The sequence below is a fragment of the Arvicola amphibius genome, chromosome 7 (assembly GCF_903992535.2).
Source record: "Arvicola amphibius chromosome 7, mArvAmp1.2, whole genome shotgun sequence".
NCBI lineage: Eukaryota > Metazoa > Chordata > Mammalia > Rodentia > Cricetidae > Arvicola > Arvicola amphibius.
The window spans coordinates 20,459,526-20,482,739 of NC_052053.1; the positions used below are offsets into that span (position 1 = coordinate 20,459,526).

The 23,214-nt window shown below is 37.3% G+C and overlaps 1 protein-coding gene across 3 annotated transcripts in view; it reads left to right on the forward strand.

The window, feature by feature from the left end:
• Kcnh7 (potassium voltage-gated channel subfamily H member 7) overlaps positions 1–23,214 on the forward strand; it is a 426,118-nt gene that overhangs the window by 293,875 nt on the left and 109,029 nt on the right. For all 3 annotated transcript variants that reach the window (XM_038335737.1, XM_038335738.1, XM_038335739.1), the window contains one exon: positions 9,019–9,233. In XM_038335737.1, the coding sequence (XP_038191665.1) occupies positions 9,019–9,233 (215 nt within the window). The remainder of the gene's footprint in view (positions 1–9,018; positions 9,234–23,214) is intronic.

Consider the following 23,214-nt stretch of genomic DNA (forward strand, 5'->3'; position numbering starts at 1 on the left):
GGATCTGGGCTTAGCGAGTACACAAGTGTATATGTGCACATGTGTTCGGGCATGTATGTGTGTGGGTGGGTGCGTGCGTGTGTGTTCTACAATGAGCATTTTATTAGCAGAGTTCAGCAGTGTTGGGGATCAAATCCAGCCCCGTTTATGATTTTTTTTCTAACTATTGGGAAAGCAGTTACTACTTTGCTAATGACTGCAGACTACTTTGAGGGGGAAATCATCTCTATGTAAAAGCAAACTGTCCCACAGTCCTTTTTAAAAAATGACTTGTGAAAAGAGAGGAGAAAGCTACCACTGCAAGTCACATTTTATGCACATAGTATTGTCCAAGGCCATGTCTTCTCTAACAATTTCATAAACCACAATATTGGAATCACTTTTAATATAAGCTTGGAGAAAATTATGGTCTATCTCAAGGTTTTGAATACACATAGATAAGATAGATGGCAACAAATGTATACATTTATCAGATCTTGAACATATTTGAAGGGTTTGTTATGACTTCATTTATTTTAAGCTTGTGTATTTCAAAGCTGGTAATACATATTAATACATATTTTTAGTACCACATAGAAAACAGTTAGATTTCTACTTTCAAAATAAATCTGAGCCGGGCGGTGGTGGCGCACGCCTTTAATCCCAGCACTCGGGAGGCAGAGGCAGGCGGATCTCTGTGAGTTCGAGACCAGCCTGGTCTATAAGAGCTAGTTCCAGGACAGGCTCCAAAGCTACAGAGAAACCCTGTCTCGAAAAAAACAACAACAAAAAAAAAAAAAAAAAAAAACAAAATAAATCTGAAAACACTCTATGCCAAGATTTGAAAACAGCCTGCTTTAAAATATAAGCAGATGTATAAATATTCTAGGTTTTATGCTACATAGCAAAAATGCAAAATCTTTTTATACAATAAAGTGTTCACTGATATGTTGCAATTATTTTTTGCCTAAGAATGACTCATTAAACCCTGATATTTTTAAAGCATACAGTAAAGAACAGTTGAGGGTGAAGAAACAGCTAACAAAAGTATCCTAAATAATTCAAATATTTAGTATTCCATTGTCTTAGAAACTTCTGTCCATACTAATATACCTAGGTTTAAGTATATGGAAAAATTTGACATACAAAATGTTATATGGTTTCCTTTGATGTGTTACAAGCTGCAGTTGAGGAGACATCAAGATTGACTTTTGACAAGGTTGTAAATTACCACAATTACCAGCAACTGTGCAGATCTCTCGCTAAAATGCTGTAATTATAGAATCTGTTACTTACAATTTGTTTAAATTAAGTCATGTATTTCAGTTATTTATGATGTTTAGTATAACTGATATTTCAGTTTGTGTATTTCTCCTTATTAATGATTTATAATATTCACCTCAACCAAAATTCCATTTTCTGTATTTACATCCTGGTTTCTCTGATTGTTTCTACTAAGCTAGTTTGGTGTGCTTAACATAATTTTAGTCTTCTGTTTTATATTTCTCTCTCTTTTATCCTTATATGCTCAAAACAGACAATGGTCGCAGTGTCAAAGGTAACGTATAAACTCAAATTCACCATCTGATGCTTAAAGTGCCCTTTACTTGGCATGTTAACTTGCCTGCTGTATGCCCTGTTGATGCCACATCTCCATGCTGCCCTCAGCTAGTCCAGGTGCCTGGTGGAGACATCATGGCTTGGTTTTGCTGGAGACATGATTACTTTCTCTGCTGTGCCGTCAAAGTGATGATGAACACCTTTTTTATCCTGAACAAAAGGATGTAAGATTGACGGTGAACACTTCATAGACATTTGGAAAGAAACAAGTGTCAAGATGAATATATTCCAGTATAAAAGAAGCACATAAACTGTTGCAGGGACTCTGTCTTTTCTTGAGTACAAGAATAAATAGAATGATCAATGCTCTATGACACCATCACTTCACTTGTTCCTCTTTTGTTTCCTTAAAACTAGTTTCTCGTTCCTGGATGGCAGGGGGTATGGTTTTAAGCTTACTGTAGTAGTATACTGTACTTGCATGAGAGTCATTTTCTGCTTTTTTCTCTATTAGACTTCAATCATTTTAAATTGTATTCTATATTATTCTAATCATTGGCATGGTTTACAGCTACCACAGGGTAATATTTAACTGGGGGATACTCTGAATAAATTTGGGATTGGCTAAAATTTGAAATCCAATTCCGTTTTGGCTGTCTTATCACAGTAGATGCAAGGATCAAAACTTTTGGCCTGGTGTCTGGCCGCGCATGCTGCTGTGGGTGTGTAAATGATGTCAGTGATGCATCTCGTGCATGTTTGTTGCATGATCATGTCTCCACCAGTAACCATCATTCCTCAGAACTTACTGTCCGGGCCTCTTCTTTACATCACGGCTACTCTGACCACTGTGCAGTTTGTGTAACTGACGTCTTAATTGCTTCCATAATTGATTCAGAACGGCTGTTGCTGATGAATGAGCAGCACTAGAGCCTGTAGGTGTTATGTGATCAAAATCCCAGGATAATTTGTAAATCATCAAGATTGTGGGAGTGTTTCCTTTGCCTTTCCTACTATTTTGTAAGCACTTCAAGGAAGATCTGTACGGGAGACCTCTAATAGTGGGGTTGGTTTTGTTTTTGTTTGTTTGTTTGTTTTGTTTTGTTTTGTTTTGTTTATCTACATAGTTATTCTAATTGGGCATGGTAGTTTTAGTTGACAATTCAGAATGAATCCTCAGAAAGATCTGCTGCCTGCTTGGTCCTTGGAAATACTACTAGTGCTTAAGATGAGTAAATGCGTAGACATTAATTTTCCTGTGTATTTTTTTTTTGTTTTTTGTTTTGTGTTTGAAAGTCAAAGTGAGAAATGAATCTAATTTGTTTAAAATATGTCTAAACTAGTTGTCCAGTAATAAGGATATAATTCAGGGGTAGATCCCTTGTATGTGTGAGTTTTGATCAGATCCCAAGCACATGAAGCAAGAAAAGGAGAGAAAAAGAAAGTAAGGGAGGAAGAAAGAGAAAAAGAACCTACCACCAGTTCATTTATTTTCAAAAATAAAGACATTTTATTTTAATTTTATCAACTATTCCATCAAACCAACCTTTATCCTTCTTCCCTGTGTTTTAGGTACTAATCCCAATTGCCTAATTGAAGTTCATTTCTGTTTGGTTTTTTTTTTTGTTTTGTTTTTGTGTGTGTGTGCATATATTTCAGATGCACATCAGTTTTATAACTGCCATTTTCATAAAACTACAAATAGATACTGGATGATCCATCAAGTGTGCTTATAAAATAAATTAATACTGACTCTAAGCCATAATAAATAAAATATTAAATAAAAGAGAAGTATATTTCTACCCTGCTTTGAACACAAACTGTATCACCCACTTTGACCAAAAATCATTTCCCTACAAAAGAGTATAAATAACCTGGTAAAGCAGACATGGGATTTGCAGGTTTGTCTGAGTGATCCCCTTAAAGCTCAGGTGCCGCCTAATTCCTTGGCACAAGGAGTAGTGACATCTTTTTTTCAGAAAAGGCCATGCGTTTACTATCTTGGGAAGTCTGTTTTTTAGTTCCTGTTCCACAGAGAACCAGCACTGGCTTAAATCCTTCTTCCTTCCATCTGTCCCCAGTGGACAGAGATATATTCTCTGGCATCAAGGACATTAAGCATAAAAATCTTACCAGCAGAAGACAGTAGGCTGGCACTCAGCCTTTTCTCCCAAAACTAAATAAGCCTACCCCTTTCTTCAGATCAATTCTGCTTCCCTTCGATAAGTTTCTTTAGCACTCTAACACTTAAAACAACAGCTATGTGTTATTTTTAGAAACTGTAACCCCTGTATGAGAAGGAGTAAAGCAACTTCTAACAAATGGCATAATGTATGTAGATAATACGATTCGAGGCCCTATCTCTAGGGCTTCAGAAGGATTTCTACTGGTACTTCAGTCCCTCAGTTGTCACTTCACACCTTGTAGTTTGTTCATGTGTCCTGCATTCTAAGTCACAGATACATTAGTCCTCTCTTCCTATGTAGTAAGTCCTTGAAAATGTTGTGCCCCTATGTTGTTTCCTAAGACTCCAGAATTCTATTTCGTGTTGACCGCTTTCCAACTAGTACAAGATACTATCTTGAGTCAGAAACCAAAACTGCTCTCAAGATTGCTAAGAGCGATCACCTCCACTGTAGCCAGGAAACCTATCAGGTACAAAAATAAAATAATGACAGACAGAGAGAAAGACAGAGACAGGCAGAGAGAGGGAAAGAGAGAAGGAGGGGAGGAGAGATCTAACAGAACTTGTTTCTCATACTTTGTATTGGCCTTTTTCCAGATGCCTATGATCTTACCAAGATTTGCAAATTGATTCTTAGTGGTGACAATTTGTCTGGCAAATTATATGTCACACAGAGGAACAGAATTTGTAGATACTGAATGCAAGTAACTTGATGAGTGTTTCTTTCTGTCTTTTTCTGAGTGCTACAGCACTTTTTGGACGATGCTTATTCGCAGGGTTCTTTGGCAAAGCGTCATTGCCAATGCTACACTGGCATTTTTGCTAATGTTAATATGGATTAGCTGTATGTTTCATTACATTTAACAAATGTAATTCAATGCCCTAAGAAATACTGTACATGTCCAACAAGACAGCAAAGTAAAGGCCCTGGCTGCCAGAAAATGCAAGCCTGACAACCTGAGTTTGATTCCAAGAAACCTTGCTAAACCATGAAAAGAGAAAACCCATGCCATGAAGCCACCCTATGATGTACATATGCATATGCCTTGACATTTGTGCCCATAAATATAAATCACATACATACACAAACATACACACACAACAACAACAATAATAAAGCATTTTCTTACTCCTGATAAATTTAAACAGTCTCAGTGTACTCAATTTAAGTATTTTAAAATCTGAAATTCTTCTTAGTTATTGCTGGAACTCTATGCATAGTTGGAAAACATAGCTTATTTTACAACTTCATCAGGTACTGGTGCTAAAATCTACCCAACTGTTGCTGTAGCCTACCTGGTCCCCTGCTTTCTGTTTCCTAATCACACATTGGCATACTCACGTTGTTATCCCTCATGTAACCGTCCCTCAAAGAACGTCAGTCTCCTGGTACACTTTTGAGTCTTATAGTCCCCTCAACTGAATCCGTCATGTCCCCTTATTTCTGCCTGCTCCTTCTCTGTAAATTCATTTACTTTGTTTTTCAGGCTAATCTCCTTTCTTTCATTAGAATCCCAAATCCCATCTGTTCATGATCATTGTCAGTGAGGCTGCCTATCAACTCTAAATCCTCAGCCAAGGCCTCTCTGAATGTAGACCTAGGAGGTAGGAAACCTTGTACTTTGATTTCTGGTCTTTGACTCATACCTTTTTGGCCTCATATTCTGTCAGCTTAGTTTAGAATTGGTGAAAAAGAATATTATTAATCCCTGCCTTAAAACATTGGGAATATATTTCGCTGGAATTTATATAGACTTCGGAAAAATCTGTGAGGACTATAGCTTGCAGAGTCTAAAAGACTTCTAGGTATAAATGTTTGATTCAAAGTCAAGAGTAAGAAGAACACCACTTTCTGTTCTACAGGAGAAAAGATGCTTGGGATGCCCTATCTGAGTGAGGGCGCATAATTTATTTTAAAAACATTGTTATGCTGAATTCAATAAATATATTCACTCAAAAGAAAGTTTTCTTTAACTCTTTCAGACTAAAAATCCAAAGCAAACAGAATGGAATGACAATGTAGGGGATTTCTTTTTCCCATAGTAAACGAGAGAAGCTAAAATAAGGACTGTAAGGAGATTGCATATCCAGGGGTGTTTCTGGGGAAGACATTTCATCAAAGAGTTTCTCAGCTTCAGTTCGAACACTCCATTTCTCAGCAAGTATTTTGTTTTTCTCACTTGACCCCTGCAATGGAATTCAGAGATAATTAAGCATTCCTGAAATAATAACATGGTCCTCTAATTTTACTATAAAGGGCTCACAAAGGCAAAGCAGTTTATAATCAGATAATATGAATATTACTATGCTAGTGTTTATATATAAATATGCTGAGGACATAATCCTAGTTACAGTAGAAAAAGTTGACTTCCAAGAAATTAAAGACATGATTGAACACCCCATAGAAAAATAGTAAAGTGGGAGAGAAATCATAATAATAATAAATTGAGATTTAATAACTTTCTAAATGTGTTAAGTACTCACAATAATACTAAGAGAACATGAAAGGAAAATTGGGAAGTGTGATATTCTCACAAGCGAGCTCTCCTTCCCTTAAACATTCTTTCAGACTACTTCTCTATGTGATAAAATGTAATGACATTGACCTGCACAGAAGATAGACACATTGCTAAATGTTAAGGTATATTTTCATCAAGGTGTACCTTGCAAACCACATACTTTGTTAAGAATGAGCAGTGCTAGAAAGATAAATTCACAGGTGAAAGCACTTACTGCTCAAGAGTGCTGACCAAGCTCCATCCCCTCACATTAGAAGAAGAAAACTAGAAACTTGTTCTATAGCCTCTACACGTGCTCTCCAGTAATCATAGCATATGTACTCACACACGCACACACACACACACACACACACACACACACACACAAATAATTATAAATAAAAAAATAGTGAGTAACAGTAGGTAGAACTAACCATCAAAGCACAACAAAGAAGCTGAGGAAGGTCTCTACACTGCTAAGATACTGACACTGAAAACCACCCCAGATGTTTAGCGTTTAAAGTGTGGGTTTTCTTTCCAGTTGGCATTTTGGAAGAAATAACGATGTTAATTTTTTTAAGAGGCATTTTATTCAGAACGTTAGTGTAATTCTGGTAGTTACCTGAAAATTTAACTTTGCTTCTATCAAAGAACACTCCAATCCTTTATTTTACATATTTAAACATGGCAGGTGTAGAAGCAACTGAGACCAGAACGCTAAGATTTCTGTGTTGACCATTCAAATGCTACAAAGATTGCGGTTCTAGATAACATAATTTTCCAAAATAGTGACATACTCCTAATACAATTACGTAAGGACATTATAGTAGTGTACAATATTCGATGGTCATGATAGCTGTAGCTCTAGAAAATTAATACTACTGCAATCCTATAAAGCATATTGTGTGGCTTTATTGGGAACTCATTAGAGATTCAGATCATTTCAAGCATTGTCATTCTATGAATGTCCCTTGAAACACACGCAGCAGGTTGTCAAAGGAGGAATAAGAGCTGTGGCATTCAAATTCTTCCATCGTTATGACAGCCAAAAGGCATCCTGACAAATATCCCTTGGGGCAATATTCCAAACCACTATATATATATATATATATATATTTCATATTTCAGACCATAACTATAGCTAATTCCAGAATGTGATCAGAAATAACCATAAGGGCAATAAAACTACACTAACATATTTTGCCTACCTATTAACATCCTAGATCAGCTGTGAAGTCAAGTTCCTACAAAAATACAACATAAAGAAGGGTGATCCAGACATAAATTCAAAAGGCAAACTGTAACGATTTTTAATACAACTTCTCTGTATGAATGTTACCACGTACATCTCTTATTCATATCCCTAGGTGCAGATAAATTATCCAGGCCAAAAAAAAAAAAAAAATACAGCATTTCTGTGGGGAGGAAGACAACAGTGTCTACAAAGTCCGAAATCCTAGATGAGTTACAAATGTTAATAAATGTGCCTAAAATTGAGGCCAAAAATATACAAAACTGGAAAACCCCATCTGAAATACATTTTTATTGTGCTTTTTAATTTTTTTAAAAGACTTCAGGCACCAACACTGGAGCGCTAATTGGAGGCACCAGCAGACGATGATGATGGTAGAGCAAGTTCAGATAACAAGACAGGCAGAAACAACTGAACGGGAGTCTTCCCCCGCCCCACCCCCACTCTCCCAGTCAAAACTACACTGTGTAATACTCATGCCCTCAGGAATTTGAAACAGTTCTTCATGATGCTAAATTTTAAGATCTATAACATGGAATAAGCAACACATAAGAACTCCAGACTATTTCTTGACATCCTAAATAGCAGATAATAGATTCATCTGTAAAGAAAATGGCACTGCGTAGGCTCCTCATCTTCCACAAGGGAACCAGGGGTCTTGACCTCTTCCCAGCTGTGTTTGTAGGAACAGAGTGTTGAGGGTGTTTGGCAACTTCCAATGCAGACATGCTCTGTCTCCTGACTATGGTTATGTCTAGTTTAAGCTGTGTTTGCCATAGCAACATCCTTTTGTACTTTAGTTACAGGGGTTTTTTTTTATGTAACTGAAAATAAAATGGAAAGATATCAAGACCCCAAAAAGAATCCTGAGGATCTCAACAGAGAACATCAGTACACACACACACACACACACACACACACACACACACACACACACACAAAACACACACACACACACACAGGACACTTAGTCATTTTCAACATCATCTAGGCATGAACCTCGTAGAAACTCCATGGATCATCTCATGTCAGTAGTAGAACATCTGAAGAAAGCAAGTGGCTTGTCCCTTCTCTGTGACATGGCAAAGAGAGGAACGTAAACCCAGGCTGTGTAAATGAAACATGCACAAATGTCAAGACCAACATGATCTTAACTAGGCCAATGCTTCCCTAAGTCGCCCCCAGAATAGGAAATAAAATCTATAGGAATACTTGAGGTAGAATCCAGCCAGCAGCAGGGCATGAGGGGCTTTTTGTTTATTTTGTTGTTTTGTTTTGTTTCTCTTTTTTTTTTTTCAGCCTTTAATTAAAGAAGCCAGTTCACGACAGAGGCTGGCATTCGTACTTCTAGTACCAAAATTTTCCCTTTGATTCTCACATGTCCTCCTTTGTGGCGAAAGGTGTTCACACATAAACTGACTGCACTTAGTCATGTGACTCACACAGTCATGGATCATTAGCCAGGCATCCGAGACCATTGTTTATTTTTTATTTTTTCTATTTCTTCTGATACTATTTTTACAAATACTTTCCAATTTTTCTAGGGCCTTTTAATCATATCAAGTCAAGTCTGCTGGGGTCCACATCGGATTCAAACCTCAACAAATACAGCACCATCAACAAGATTCCTCAGCTCACTCTGAACTTTTCAGATGTCAAAACTGAAAAAAAGAATACATCCCCTCCCTCTTCAGATAAAACTATTATTGCACCCAAGGTCAAAGAACGGACACACAATGTGACAGAGAAAGTAACCCAGGTAGGACATTGCTTTACTATACTTCTCAACTACTATGGGGTTATTTATTTTCCATAGCGAATACTGTTCTCTCTGATGAATAACAGTAAGACATTTATCTCAATGCCTTGAGATATTGAAAAACTCCTAAGGAAAAATTAACAAAACTACTGCAGTGATTTTTGCCTGCTACTAGACTGGGCAAAACTGAACTAACTTGACATTGTTTATTGCTCAGAGGTAATTATGATGCCATTTATCATTCTTGAACATTTATTGACTTCCTGTCAACCCTGACAATATAAAGCATTTTTTTAAAGAAATGGATCAGATGTGTGTAATGGAACTTACAGGTCTAACGGAGAATTATTCCTAACTGCGTCCTCCCCTTTTGCACTTACTCCACTAAATTGAGCTGTATGAATGTTGAAGGAAAGAAGACGGGCCTGAGATGACAAAATCTTAGAGCGAAACAAAGCATGTCACAGCGACAATATTTTATCAGTTTTCAAATAAATATTGCAACCTGAATTGTGATAAAAAAAGACACTGTTCAAAAGTCTTCCCTCAAAAAATAAATAAAGATGATTTGTATTTGTTATGTCAAAATAACCACCCAAGCAGTCCCTAGCTTTTGCTTACAGTGCATTTACCATGTTAGGGATTCATGGCTCTAAAATTTGTCTAGTAAGCAATTCCTCTAATACAACTTTGTGTGGCAGCAGATGTTTGTATAAACAACCCACAATTTCAAAGAAAGGTAAATTTGGCCTGAACCTCTATTGGAAGGACTGAAAAAATTTGAATTAATAAAAAACTTTTTCTGAGTAGTAATTACCACAGATAGAACTTTGCTATCTGCCCAGAACCTCTTGTATAAAATACATATGACAGAACTGTGCATATTATGGCTTATGTGACCAACTTATATTTGTTGGAAATGATAAAATATGTTTGCCATTTATGATAGCATCCCTAGAATATACTTTTGTATTTTTATGTAAGAAGGCACACTCCTATTGGTCTTTCCCTCTTCTCAACTAGCATAAGTAAATTCAATATAATAGAATTAAATAAATATTTTATTATTATTCATATTAACTGATATCATCTTGGTAGCTTTGAATTTTACCGACAACTTTTATCTTTATCTTAAAAATTCCTTTATAAGCAGCAACTAATATGTAGCTATAGAAATTAAGATAAAAGATGGAAGCAACCTTAGCAATTTTAGGGGTGTGGCTATACCAGTGGCATGAGGAAGTAAGGCTTGGAACACAGCAAGCATGATGGGAACTGTCCAAGAACCGTAGGGTGGGACTTCCAAACCAGCCACCTATGGTCAGGCAGGAGTGTTTGACCAATGGATTTGTTCAGGTCTTCTCATTCCAAAATAATAATAAAACTCTAGAATTTAAGATATCTTTATTTCTGATATTTGAAAAATTAATTTGAAGGCTGCAATAGCATTCTTTCTTAGACAAAGAAAACAAAACAATACCTTGAGCATCCAAGGTATAATGTGTTAGTTTGCCACAAGGACCCTTACTCGACTCTACCACACCTAACCAGTCCAGTGTTAAAGGAAAGGTTGAGAACAGTGTGGAACCAAGATGGTACCTGCTTTAGGGAATTTTTTTAATCCTAGTGTAATGGAGATATATGCAGATATATGCATAGCATATGAATCTGTTAATAAAATGATTGTTAATAAAGAATCCAGGAACACAGTTCATGGAGGACATAATTGTGTTTTAAGATAAGACAGATCAAAGAAGAAAGGGAGACCCAGATGGCATACTGCCTCTGGGTCTCAAAATCTGATCAAACTAGGCAGTGTCTGATATTTAAATTCAGAAGTCAGAATCAAACAAGCTTGAGCTTGACTCTTGCCTTTTACTGTTTGGCATGGAATTAAGTAGACTTGTTTGTGTGAGAATAAGGTATGGTCAAAGGCTGGCAAATCTCTGTGAGTGTGAGACCAGCCTGGTCTACAGAGTGAATTCCAAGACAAGCTCCAATGCTACACAAAGAAACTCTGTCTCGAAAAGCAAAAAAATAAAAACAAACAAACAAAAAACTTCTCAGAGTTGGCCAGATGAGATGGTGTACATTTTTAATCCCAGCAATAATAATCAGAGGCAGATAGATCTCTGTGGGTTCCAGACCAGTCAGGGCAATAAAGTGAGAATCTGTCTAAAGCAAAACAAGCAAACAAAATTCAGATTTTATACAAGACAATTATATGTGGAAGGGTTCCTCCTGGTGCTAAGTGCAGAACAAGGAATGTGTTCATTCTAATTTATGGCTTTTTCATGGCTTTCCTTCTGTTCCATGAGTTAAGGGTCCCTTTATCCACATCCTTAGCTCTTCTAGAACAGAGGTAGAGAGGACACCATCAAGGGTCTGTTACAGGAAAGAAGGGAAGGTAAGAAGGCGGGGATGAAGGAACAAAGAAAAGAGTTATGAAGGAAAGGGAGAAAATGCCTGTATAGGAAAATCAGCAAGGACGTGTCGGGGTCTGGTGCCAGCCCCAACATAAACTATTTCTCTGGACCTGCGTGGAGGCGCAGGAATAATTGAGAGGGCTCACATGGCTTTATAGGGAGGGAGATTCTCAGTGATTCCTCATGAAATCCTGAGTTCTCATTCTGAAAATTTCCCTATTTATTCTCCAAAATATAAACCGAGGGGGAAATTCATTAGCATTCTATTTCCTAGGTAACCAGATGAAAGGTTTTAGTCGCACCCACACCTTAGACCACATTTTGTCACATCTCCCTATCTTCCCGCTCTGTATGCTAGCTCTGTCACATAAGCTGAATTAGCATCTCTATCCCTGGTGTCCTGCAAATTACAAAGAAGAAGCAGAACAACATCTTGACCTCTTGTTAGGGTAGCGACAGCCTGTCTGGAAGGCTATGTGACCACCTCAGGTGTGAACTATGGCTTGAGATTCTGGTCGCAATACAATGTAGAAATATGGGTCTACAAGGACGTAGTCACTGAAGTACAAAAGTCCATTATGTCTTCTGAGAACAAATAGATTCCTAAACCTGGGAAAGACAAGGCTGGGGATTTTCCCTTCTAGATGAGTCTTTACTAGGCTTTTTAATAAGTGAACTGGTAAAATGCCATCCAAAACAGATCCCATCAAAAACTTCACATTATTTTAAGATCTCATACCTCATCTTTAAAATTCCTGTGGCTTATACATTTAGTTCTATAATGTTATAATATTGATTTCAACATTACAGTATCTTTTACACCATTGCTGTTAGTTGTCTTTTTTAATGCTTGTGGATCCCCGTTTTTAAAAAATTAGAGACTAATTGTACTTTGGTGATCTTGTTTAGCCACCTGCATAAGCAAGACAAGTTGAATTTGATGTCTAAAAGCCACATGAAGTGAGAGAACCAACTCCATGACATTATCCTCTGAGCTCCATATGTTGCTATGACATATCTGTGTCTGTCCACTTCTACACGTTTCATATACTCACAGTAATACTGAATAAATAAATGAAGAATATTTTATTAAACTACTAATTTTATGCGTGCATGCACCTTGACTATACCCAACTCTTCTCCCCCTCTCCAACTCGTCTGGGACGGTTATCATATCTCCACTGTTCATGTCCCCTTTATTTTATCTTTATTATTATGATTGTTGTTGTTGTAGTTGCTATATAACCCAATGAGTCCATTCAGTGCTACCCACATGCTCGTGGGTAAGAGGTAACCCACTAGGGCATAGGCAATCTACCAGCGACTACATCCCCAAAGTGGCACTCCTTCATCCAACGGCCATCAGATGCCAATAGCTCTTCAGTCCATGCTGATCTTGATGCTGTAGAAGTCATCACCACATCTGTGAATTCAACTGTCAAGAACCGTATCATATCCATAGGCCACCATTTCACAGCCCCTCCAGCTCTTACATTCTTACTGTCCACTCTTTCACAACGTCTCCGAGCCTTTGGGGGTGGGAGAGTTGATATAGCACTCTCAGTTACTTGCTCTTAGCACTTTGAATAAACATTATCTCTTCATTAACCTCTACTCACTGCAATAAGAAGGCTTTCCAGGGCTGGAGAGATGGAGTAACAGGTAAGAGCATGGAGTGCTCTTCCAGAGCACCTGAGTTTGGCTCGCAGCATCCTAGTCAGGTGACTTACAACCACCTGTATCTCCACCTCCAGGGAATCCCAGATTTTCTTCTGGTCACCATGAGCACTGCACTATATGTATGTATCTCCTTACTTCCCATACTTGTACGCATAATTACAAATAAAAAATAAGGTCCTGTTTTTTAGGAGAAAAGAAAAAATTCTCTGACAAAGGTTGAAAGCAGAACAAATACACAACTTGCATAGTTAGGAAATGTGACTTCTGAGAGTTGAATAGGCTCTTAGTGTACAGCCTCATGAAACAGCTTAAAGACTAAGAACTAGCTTCTGTGTCCCATTCTGTTGATTATAACACAGAGAAAGGGTTGCTTGCTGCCTTTGACAGGCACTGCATCTGTCAGTGACATGATCTTGGACTTTTGAGCCTTTAGAATAGAAACAATAAAACTGAATAAATTTATGTTGTTTCTATGCTACGCAGTTACCAGTATTTTATATAATAGCAGTCCAAACAGAACAAATGCTTACTGCTCATCACAAGGGCTCATCTTTCCAAAAATTTTGCAGTACCTCCCTCTTACTCTCCAAATTTCCCCAGTAATAGAGCAGGTGTGGGTTTTTCAAGGGGGTTAGGAGGTTAGAATGGCAGCCTGCTTACAAGGGGCCACATTTTAAAATGTGAACTTCCAGTGAATGGAACTTACTCTGGAAGTAAGGACACAAAGTGTGAATAACCCTTATTGGGAATTGTAATTGGAGGCTTCTCTCCTACCTGCCAATTCCCAAAAAGCCACTGATATGCTTAATATTAATTATAAATGTTTGGCAGATAACTCAGACTTATTACTAGCTAACTCTTACATTTAAATTAATCCATTTCTATTACTCCATGTATTGCCACGTGACTGTGCCTTGCTTCTTTAATGGCTGGCTGGCATCTCCCAGATTCCCACCCATATCCTATGTCTCTGCTGGGATTTCCTGCCTGGCTCTATCCTGTCTTGTCATAGGTCAAAGTAGCTTTATTTATTGACCAGTAAGAGCAGCATATATGGACAGTGTACAGAAAGACCATCCCACAACATGGGATAGTTCTATACTGGCACTTAATAACACACCTTTATTATCTACAAGCCAAAGCAAACAAGGCAAAGATCAAATACAAAACAAATAACCTGCAATATAAGGTCTAATATTGCATTAATGTACTCTGAGATTATACTATGACTCTAAGATTATTCTAGTGTTTGGGAAGTTTCCTAGCCATAAGTGTCTTTGATATTTATGTATTCATTTGATGCAACTTCCTTTGTCAAACAGTCACTAAAATTAACGTGGTAATGCTCTAAAACTTTTAACTATTAAAAAAAAAAACACTAAATATGCTAGTTTTGTCCCTAGTCTCTTATATGCATTGAATTAGAATGTGTAGCTATTTTTCTCTCCAGCGAGACGAGTTTCTATACAGCAGAAAGCCTATTATTAGTCACTCAATTATTCATTCTCTCATGGAGTTGTTTGTTCATTCAACAAGAATTTGCTGAGAGGATATACGGCGTAATATCCTAGAAATGTAGACTTAAAGGAAATGCCTTTACCTTGGAGACATGAAGGAAATAGACAGGTAGATTACAGAGGTATTACAAGGCAGTTGAAAAGATTATACTACCAGGGCAGACAAGATATGGGGAGGGGGGGAGAGGTTCTAGGAGAGGAATCCTTACCTGTGTTGGGATGAAGGGATAATAATTAGGTAATATAGCCTCTTAGGCTAGTTACGAAGCTTGAGAAATTGCCAGTGTTTTGGAATAAGAATCTGGAATTTGCAGTATGTGAGGAAACTACAGAACGAAAATCATTTGCAGTGTTGCCAGTGTTTCTCGTAATATATGACAGAGCTGAGAAGAGAGCAGACTCCGCGCAGTCTCTTGGCCAGGCTTTCTTCTACTTGACTTAGCTCATCGCGAAAGGAAAACAAGTTCCTCAGAGTCCCCTGCTCCTCTTAGTGCTCACAGGTAGTGATCTAGTGGTAAATATCTTCCATCTTCCAGCGTTCCTATGAGTCCCAGAGCAAAAGGACCCTGGTCAGCCCTTTTGGGTTTTGTGACCATCCTTGAAATAATAGCGTAGTTCTTTGATGAAAACAACCCAAGAAAGTGTAGTAGATTCGAAAGGACTCTATTAAAGTTCATTAGAAAGCTATAGACAAATATAACAGCATCGCTGCCATTGAAGTGGACATAAAATACGATAATGTTAAATGCTGGATAAATTCTAGATTACAGAAGTATAAAACCCACAGTTGTAGGAGGAGGCTGCTTGTTTGTTTCCCAGCTGCCCAGACCTGAAAAAAGTCATATAGAATTACAACACTTCTTGGCTTATTATCTCAGGCTTCTTATTGGCTAGCTCTTATATCTTGAATTAACCCATTTCTATTATTTTATGTATTGTTACAATGTCATGGTCTACAGGCAAGTTTCCTGCAGGCTGGGTGTCTATCTCCTTCAGTTGCTTGTTTATTTTTCAGCTGTCCAGACACGAAATAATGACACAGAAACTTTACTAATTACAACACTGCTTGGCCTATTATCTCAGGCTTCTTATTGGCTAGCTATTATATCTTGAATTAACCCATTTCTATTCTTTTATATTTAACCACAAGGCTTGTGGTTTACCAGAAAGATTCCAGGACTACATAGTGTCTCTCTGACTCTGCCATCTTTCTCCCAGTATTCAGTTTAGTTTTCCTGCCTAGCACTATTCTGCCCTGTCATAGGCTCAAGCAGCTTTTCTATTCATTAACCAATAAAAGCAACATATATACAGAAGGGCTTCCCACATCACAGAGTCAATGGTTTGATACTAAAACATAAAATAGAATTCCATGAGGGAATAATGCCCAATATGAGAATAGAAGGTGTTATGAACTAGATGGAGAAACACTATATAACAGTATAGAATGATACTATTGACAAGAGTGATAAATACTATAATATCACTTTTGGGAACTAAAGGGAGTCTCTATTTTGCTTCAACTTAAAATTGGTCTGATGGTCTCTTTTGTTTATGAATAATTTTTGACAAGTTTAATGGAACTCCAAACAGACACTATCAGGAAATAAGTTGCAAGATGCTGCCTAAATGAATGAGAGCATGCTCATCTAGGGAACAATGAAATTTACTATTAATCTACAAGAATTTTCCTATAGATTTACTGAGGAAAGTATTCAATAAATTAGATGTAACTCATCACAAAAGACTTAGGCCACAATAAAATAATTCATCAATGTTTATAAGCCCGTGTATTCACCAACAGCATGCCTTTAATCCCAGCACTGGGGAGGCAGAGGCAGGCAGATCTCTGTGAGTTCCTGGTTAGCCTAATCTATATAGTAAATTACAGGGCAGTTGGTGGGTCTATGTGCATTCAAAGCTAGCCTAATCTACATAGTGATTCCAGGACAGCCAGGGCTATGTAAAGAGAACCTGTCTCAAAACAAAAAAATAAAAAAATCCATATAATATTTAAATCATCTATGTATATTTTAAGCCAAAGTAGAATCCTAATTATCAACACTCATTTTAAGTATGTTACTGGCATGAAAATAGACTTATGGTAAATTTAATAAGAGTTGTCAATGGTTGACTGTGTACTGCTTAAGAGATTCTGTGATAAAGTGTTTATGGCTGACCAAATTTAATCTACATGATAACTAGTTGGCAATAAATATTATTATACCCATTCCTTCCCAACTAAGGTTGCCCGACTCCACTTATGGATGCCTCAGTTTCTAAACTACACTCCATTAATCTACTAGTTCCCCGTTTCCATGCTGAACCTTTTCAGAAGACATCACAGCAACTGGATATGCCTGAAACATGTCTTTATGGTTGAGTGTCATGATCAGAAAAGCATTAAGTATTCAGAGAATTGAGGCTACAGAAACAGGAACAAAGCAGAGAGTTCTTTCTCTTAGTCTTCAACACATCTTGACAAAGAAACCTTATTCCCATTATCACTTGTTGAAGTTCATGTCCATCTATTTATGCTAGGTTCAGATGAAAACGATGGGATTTAGGATTCTGTCTGTGTGTGACAAATTACCAAAAAAATGAAATGACCATAATGTTACTAACGCAAATATGACTCAAAGATGATAGCATCTACTTTTTATTGAAATTTATACAATGCAAATTCATTTATAATCTCTTCATTGTTAACCATTGACCTCGAAGCAACTATCTATAAGAGTATTATTTATAGTAGAGGAATTTTAGTGCAAAAGTAACATTAAAATATTTAACATTATCATCCTGTGATTAGCCATACAAAATTTCTTAACATATTTGACATATTCCCTCAAATAACATAAATATTAAATACTCATCACTGATAATTTTTTTAAATTCTCCACACAAAACTACAAATTAAAAGTGATTCTATATAGAGCACTATTTTTCAATAATGCTGTTAAGTTAAAATTGCACATAATGAGAGATTCTAATTTATAACACTATTTTAACTAATATTCTTCATTTTTGATACTACAAAATAAAAGATTCACAATACTTCTGCCACATGAATAATGTAGTTCTTTTCTAAACTTCATTTTGTATCTAAACTGATATAAACATCATGCAAGCTTCAATAGAACTAAACAGATCATCATGAACTGCCAGAAATAGCAATAATCAAAATACTATAAATTAAATTTGAAATGCAACACAGGAGGAAAAATTGCTTCTGAATACTACCAATTGATAGGACATTTGTTTTGTATCCATTATCTTCCCACTATTTATAGAATACCATCAACTTTGGCTAAGCAAGATAGAAATCCCATCCAGTATTTTCTCTATATTCTGAGCGTGGTTTATAAATTACTTGTATAAAGGCAAATTGAAAAGAAAAAGGAATATCTGGACTTTTCGAGAAAGCATAAAGCACACTGAACACAGGTTCAGCAGCTGTGAGTACTTAACTGTAAGCCAGTGCCAGCTGCTGGGGCTGCAATGCTTTGCTTTGCCTTTGAGATTGAAGATACTAGATTCTGATTTCAAGCTTTTTCTCATATAGTCAATATAGTCTACAGTATAAATAATGATGATAAGAGTATCACTTAGGATTAAAAGAAAAGTATTTTATTAACAATTATCTTCTTTAAGCATGTACTATACTACATTTACATTTAATATAAATAAACCTGTTATTATCTTTAGAAAATAAGTATAAAAATTTTTAAAGCAACAAATTAATTTTGTCTACTTTCACTAAGTCATATGTATGTATAGGTGTATATATGTATGCCTAAGTATGGATGTATGTATGTGTATATGCCTAATATCACATATAGTCTAACAAAATAGGCCTTTGTTTTTCTAAAAGTAGTTTATTTATTTCAACAATCATCCTTCAGCACAGTTTTGATGCTGAAGCAACCCTGGAAGCGACTGGATAACAGCCATAGCTTTTGGTGAAGGATTCATGAATACCTGCTTAAAGCAACCACCTGTTTGATTTTATATATTCACACATTTAAAGAGGAGAAAAGGAAAAGAACGTCGTCTCCTTTAGAAGTGGGGTATATATACGAGTGGTCAGGAGAGACAGGTAAAGATAATTTAGCTTGGGGTTCACAGCAATAGCACGGTTACCATAGCAACTGAGGCACAGAAGAATGTGGATGTATTGCCAAGATGGTTTCGTTTTTTTCCGTCCCCATCCACCCTCCTGTTAGCCTGAGCTTTAAGATAAAAGTAAGGAGCTGGAACAGGCAGGAAATACAGAGGTAAAGTTCTTCGTTCCTTTGCCCTTCTAACCTAGGGGTTTTGACAAGCACATTTCAAAGGGAATTACCTAATGAGAGCAGGAGAGCAGGCAGAAGCAGTAGGGGTTTTTTTTTTGTGTGTGTTTCATGGGATGAGAATTAAGCTAAAAAATTATCAGCAGTGAACCTCCCACAGCATACGTGGTATTTTCACACAAATCATCTAAGGTCTTGAAATATATGACTGTGGTCTTCTCTTCCTTGAGTTAAGGTGTGGAATACATTTAAAAAGAAATCTAAATTAGGAGACTAAAACAAAATAAATTAGAAAACCTTACTAGTGATCTTGGTATTAATACCTTTTCCTCCCGGTCCTTTTTCTCTCTATTGTGAAAAATTCATTAAAAATTTGGTAATTTAAAATCCACAAGAATTTTATTTAATGGTGATATGAGTCTAAGGACTCCTGATTCTTCACTGTCTTTATCTCCTTTGTGACATCCACTTCCATATCATTAAAATCGGACAAACTTGGAAACATGGGTAGAATCCCACCTTTCACCCTGCAGTTGAAGCTGAAAAGAGAATCTGACATGGACCTGTATTTTCTAAGGATTCACTTGTTTTGAGAAGTTGCATCTCTTCATGTGGTTTTTTTAAGGAAGAGGACGAACTACAGAATCCTGTGAAATCCTCTTATAACACCTTTGAATAAAAAGGAAAAGCGTGTCCATTCTCATTTCAGTAACCCTGGACTGGCCTCTCGATTTCCCGGGGCAGCTTCAGAGCAGTGGGTGCCAGCAGTCCATCTAAGAAGCAGCTTCCAACCAGGATAACGTGCCTATGCCTATACTCTGAAGTGTGTTCTCCGTGACACTAGTCTCACATTCTTTGCATAAACAAACAAAGAGAAACAATTCTTTTCCTGTCTTTAATACTCCTGTTACAGGTCCATGTGTGTTTGAGACCTATTTCTTCAGAATGTGTTAAGTAGAAAGGGAGAAAGAAATATGTGATACAGAGCAATGGATAAAGGAAAGAATCTAAACCCCTTTAAGATAGGACCATGGTGAAAGCTGGCTTGCGGACTTCAGAAGCAAAAGAGATGACCTTTCCTTCTCTGCCCACTTCTCGGTCAGTGCTGAAGGTTGGCATTATTAAAGGGGTCACTTTCGTTGTCCCAGCAGAGGTGAACGGGTTGTGGACTGAGATATTTTCTCTTCCAATTTGTGTCCTCTCCCATGTGTTGCTCTTCCATTTATTTTCTAATGCGGCCAAAAAGACAAAAGGAAAAATAGCCGTTATCCAAGTCTCCTCCTTTGTGCCTGTGGATCTCTGTGACATGTGAACTGCAGTCCACATGACAGGTCCCCACACCACATCAGAAGCAAGTCCTTAATATTTAGGACAGAATACTAAAACTGAGTCATATTGAGGGAACAGAATCCGAAGAGGAATAAAAAAATGAATGCAATAAAAAAACAACACCAATGCTCCTTGGCTGCCAGCTGTCACGTCAACTGAACCACGCTGCTTTAGAGAGGTAATCTGTCATGTATAAATTATGCCCATACCTATCTCCGTTATTCATGAAGTTTTATTGAAAAATAGTGGTTTCTGACCCCTAAATTTCCCCACTTTCAAACTCCCAGAGTACTTAAAAATCTGTTTGCTCACCCCTTCCTCCTCACCTCTCTCCCTCTCGTCAGGTATTACTAACTCACCTGGTCTTTTAAATAAAGACTTTTTCTTCACCCCTGTTTCTGTCTGCACATATGAAATGAGTGCCTCCAGCTGGACACTGCGTTGACTTTAGATTTAGTAAATAAGCCACATGGACATGAGAATTCAGTAGAGTTAACAGGAAAACATATCTAGCAAAGAACGAGTATGACTTCTTCCCGGCCAGCACAACCTATTACTTGAAAATGATTGAAAAGGGGTGGCATTGCCCGCTTATCGATTGCAGCTTTGTGTTGTATCTGTTTTCTGTGATGTGAATTTTTTTTTCAGATTTCTGGTTTTATTTGTCAGACCTCCTCCTTCTAATCCACACTTAAGAGGTCAGGGGACTAAAGCTTCAACCAAGTCGTATAGAAGAAACAAGTCAGCGTCACATTTTATATTTGGTTTCTAGACTGAACATAAATAGGCTCCTGACAACGTTCGTAAGATTCAGAGCATCCTCCTAACTCTAATTCTATTCTTCAAAGCAAATATGCATTTGAAACAAAACTACTCCCGAGAATCGCTGGGGAAGGGAGGAGGAAGGTCATGAAAGGCACAGATACAAACTTCATTTGAGGACCTCAGGTTCCATTTGGAATTCCCCACAGTTTTCTGTTTAAGTTCAAGGACAGAAACACCATTCATTTTTTTTTTCTTTTCCATTCAGAGATCTTTTCCATCACATCTCACTGCCAAGAGAGAATCTGCCCACATCCTATAAATTAGAGTAGTTGCAGCAGTTGGGTTGTGGCTGTTCCTCGGGCTCCTTTTTCGTGTGGTCACCACAACAATTTTGGATGAATTCTGTGTCTGTGGCGGTAATCTTGATTGCCAGTTTGATGGGATTTAGAATCCTCACAAAAACAATTCTCTGGATGTGTCAGTAAGGGAGTTTAGTCGGGAGACCCAGTCTGGATGTGGGCAGTACCAACAATGGACTGATGTCTTAGAACGAATGAGAAGGAGAAATGTAACTGAGTGCCAGAACTCATTTTTTGCTGCTTCTTGACTGGACATACAACAAGACAAGCCACCAACACTGTGTGGCCATGCTCTCCCTGACATAAAGGACTGTGTCTTCAAACTGTGAGCCAAGAACTTCCTTCCTTAGGTTACTTTCATCAGGTATTTGTCCCAAGCATGCACAAAATTACAAACACATTATCCTTTTTAAAAGATATGAACATTTTAATAAAATCATGCAGTCCTCAGTGCCAATAAACAGCCTGGGGTCAAAGGTACAGAGAATAAGGACTGTGTAATACCCCTAACACTGCTGTTCTCAGTACCCTATATATCTGTGCATTTTCTTCTTCTTCTTCTTCTTCTTCTTCTTCTTCTTCTTCTTCTTCTTCTTCTTCTTCTTCTTCTTCTTCTTCTTCTTCTTCTTCTTCTTCTTCTTCTTCTTCTTATTCTTCTTCTTCTTCTTCTTCTCTTCATCTTCGTCTTCTTCTTCTTCTTCTTTTCTTCCTCTCTCTCTCTCTCTCTCTCTCTCTCTCTCTCTCTCGTGTGTGTGTGTGTGTGTGTGTGTGTGTGTTAAAGGAACTGTTTTGTTTAGGTTTTTCAATCTAAATAAACGTGTATATCTGTAATTTTGTGCTTTCATGTGTCCAGATATCCTAGACCAAAACTGATTCTGATCAAAGTGTATTTATTTTTACAATAAGTTTTGAGTCAAGGAAACACTCAGAATCTCACATCCGAGAATAAAATTTACTTCCTGGAAGTCTGGTGCTAACTGTATTTTGTGTGCCATTCAGTGGCAAGACAATTTTAACTCCTGTAGTTTTTCTTTCCCCTAACCGGGCTATCTCAAGAGTATGCTGGCCTTCCAACCTTATTCCTCCTAGCACCAATAATGTGCAGGGGCCAAACGCACAGGTGCTTGCACCAATGAGTTATCGCTAACTTCAATGGAGCAGGCAAACAGGCATTTTTTAACTATCCATTTTTACTTTACATTTTACTATCTGCCTCAAAAATAGGTCAGAAAATTAACTTTATAGAAAAGCATAGCTTTTTAAAAAAAACCCACATCCTTAAAAATTAGGTAGTTATTACTTTTTTTTTTTTTTTTTTTTTTTTTTTTTTTTTTTTTTTTTTTTTTTTTTTTTTTTTTTTTTTTTTTTTTGGTTTTTTCGAGACAGGGTTTCTCTGTGGCTTTGGAGCCTGTCCTGGAACTAGCTCTTGTAGACCAGGCTGGTCTCGAACTCACAGAGATCCGCCTGCCTCTGCCTCCCGAGTGCTGGGAGTTATTACTTTTTTCAGGGAACATTTACAGATAGAAGATGTACCGGCTGCCGGCGGTCGGAGGGGTTAGGAAATAACCAAGATAGTCCTTTTATAATAAATCAGTTTTAATAAAAGGGGAAAT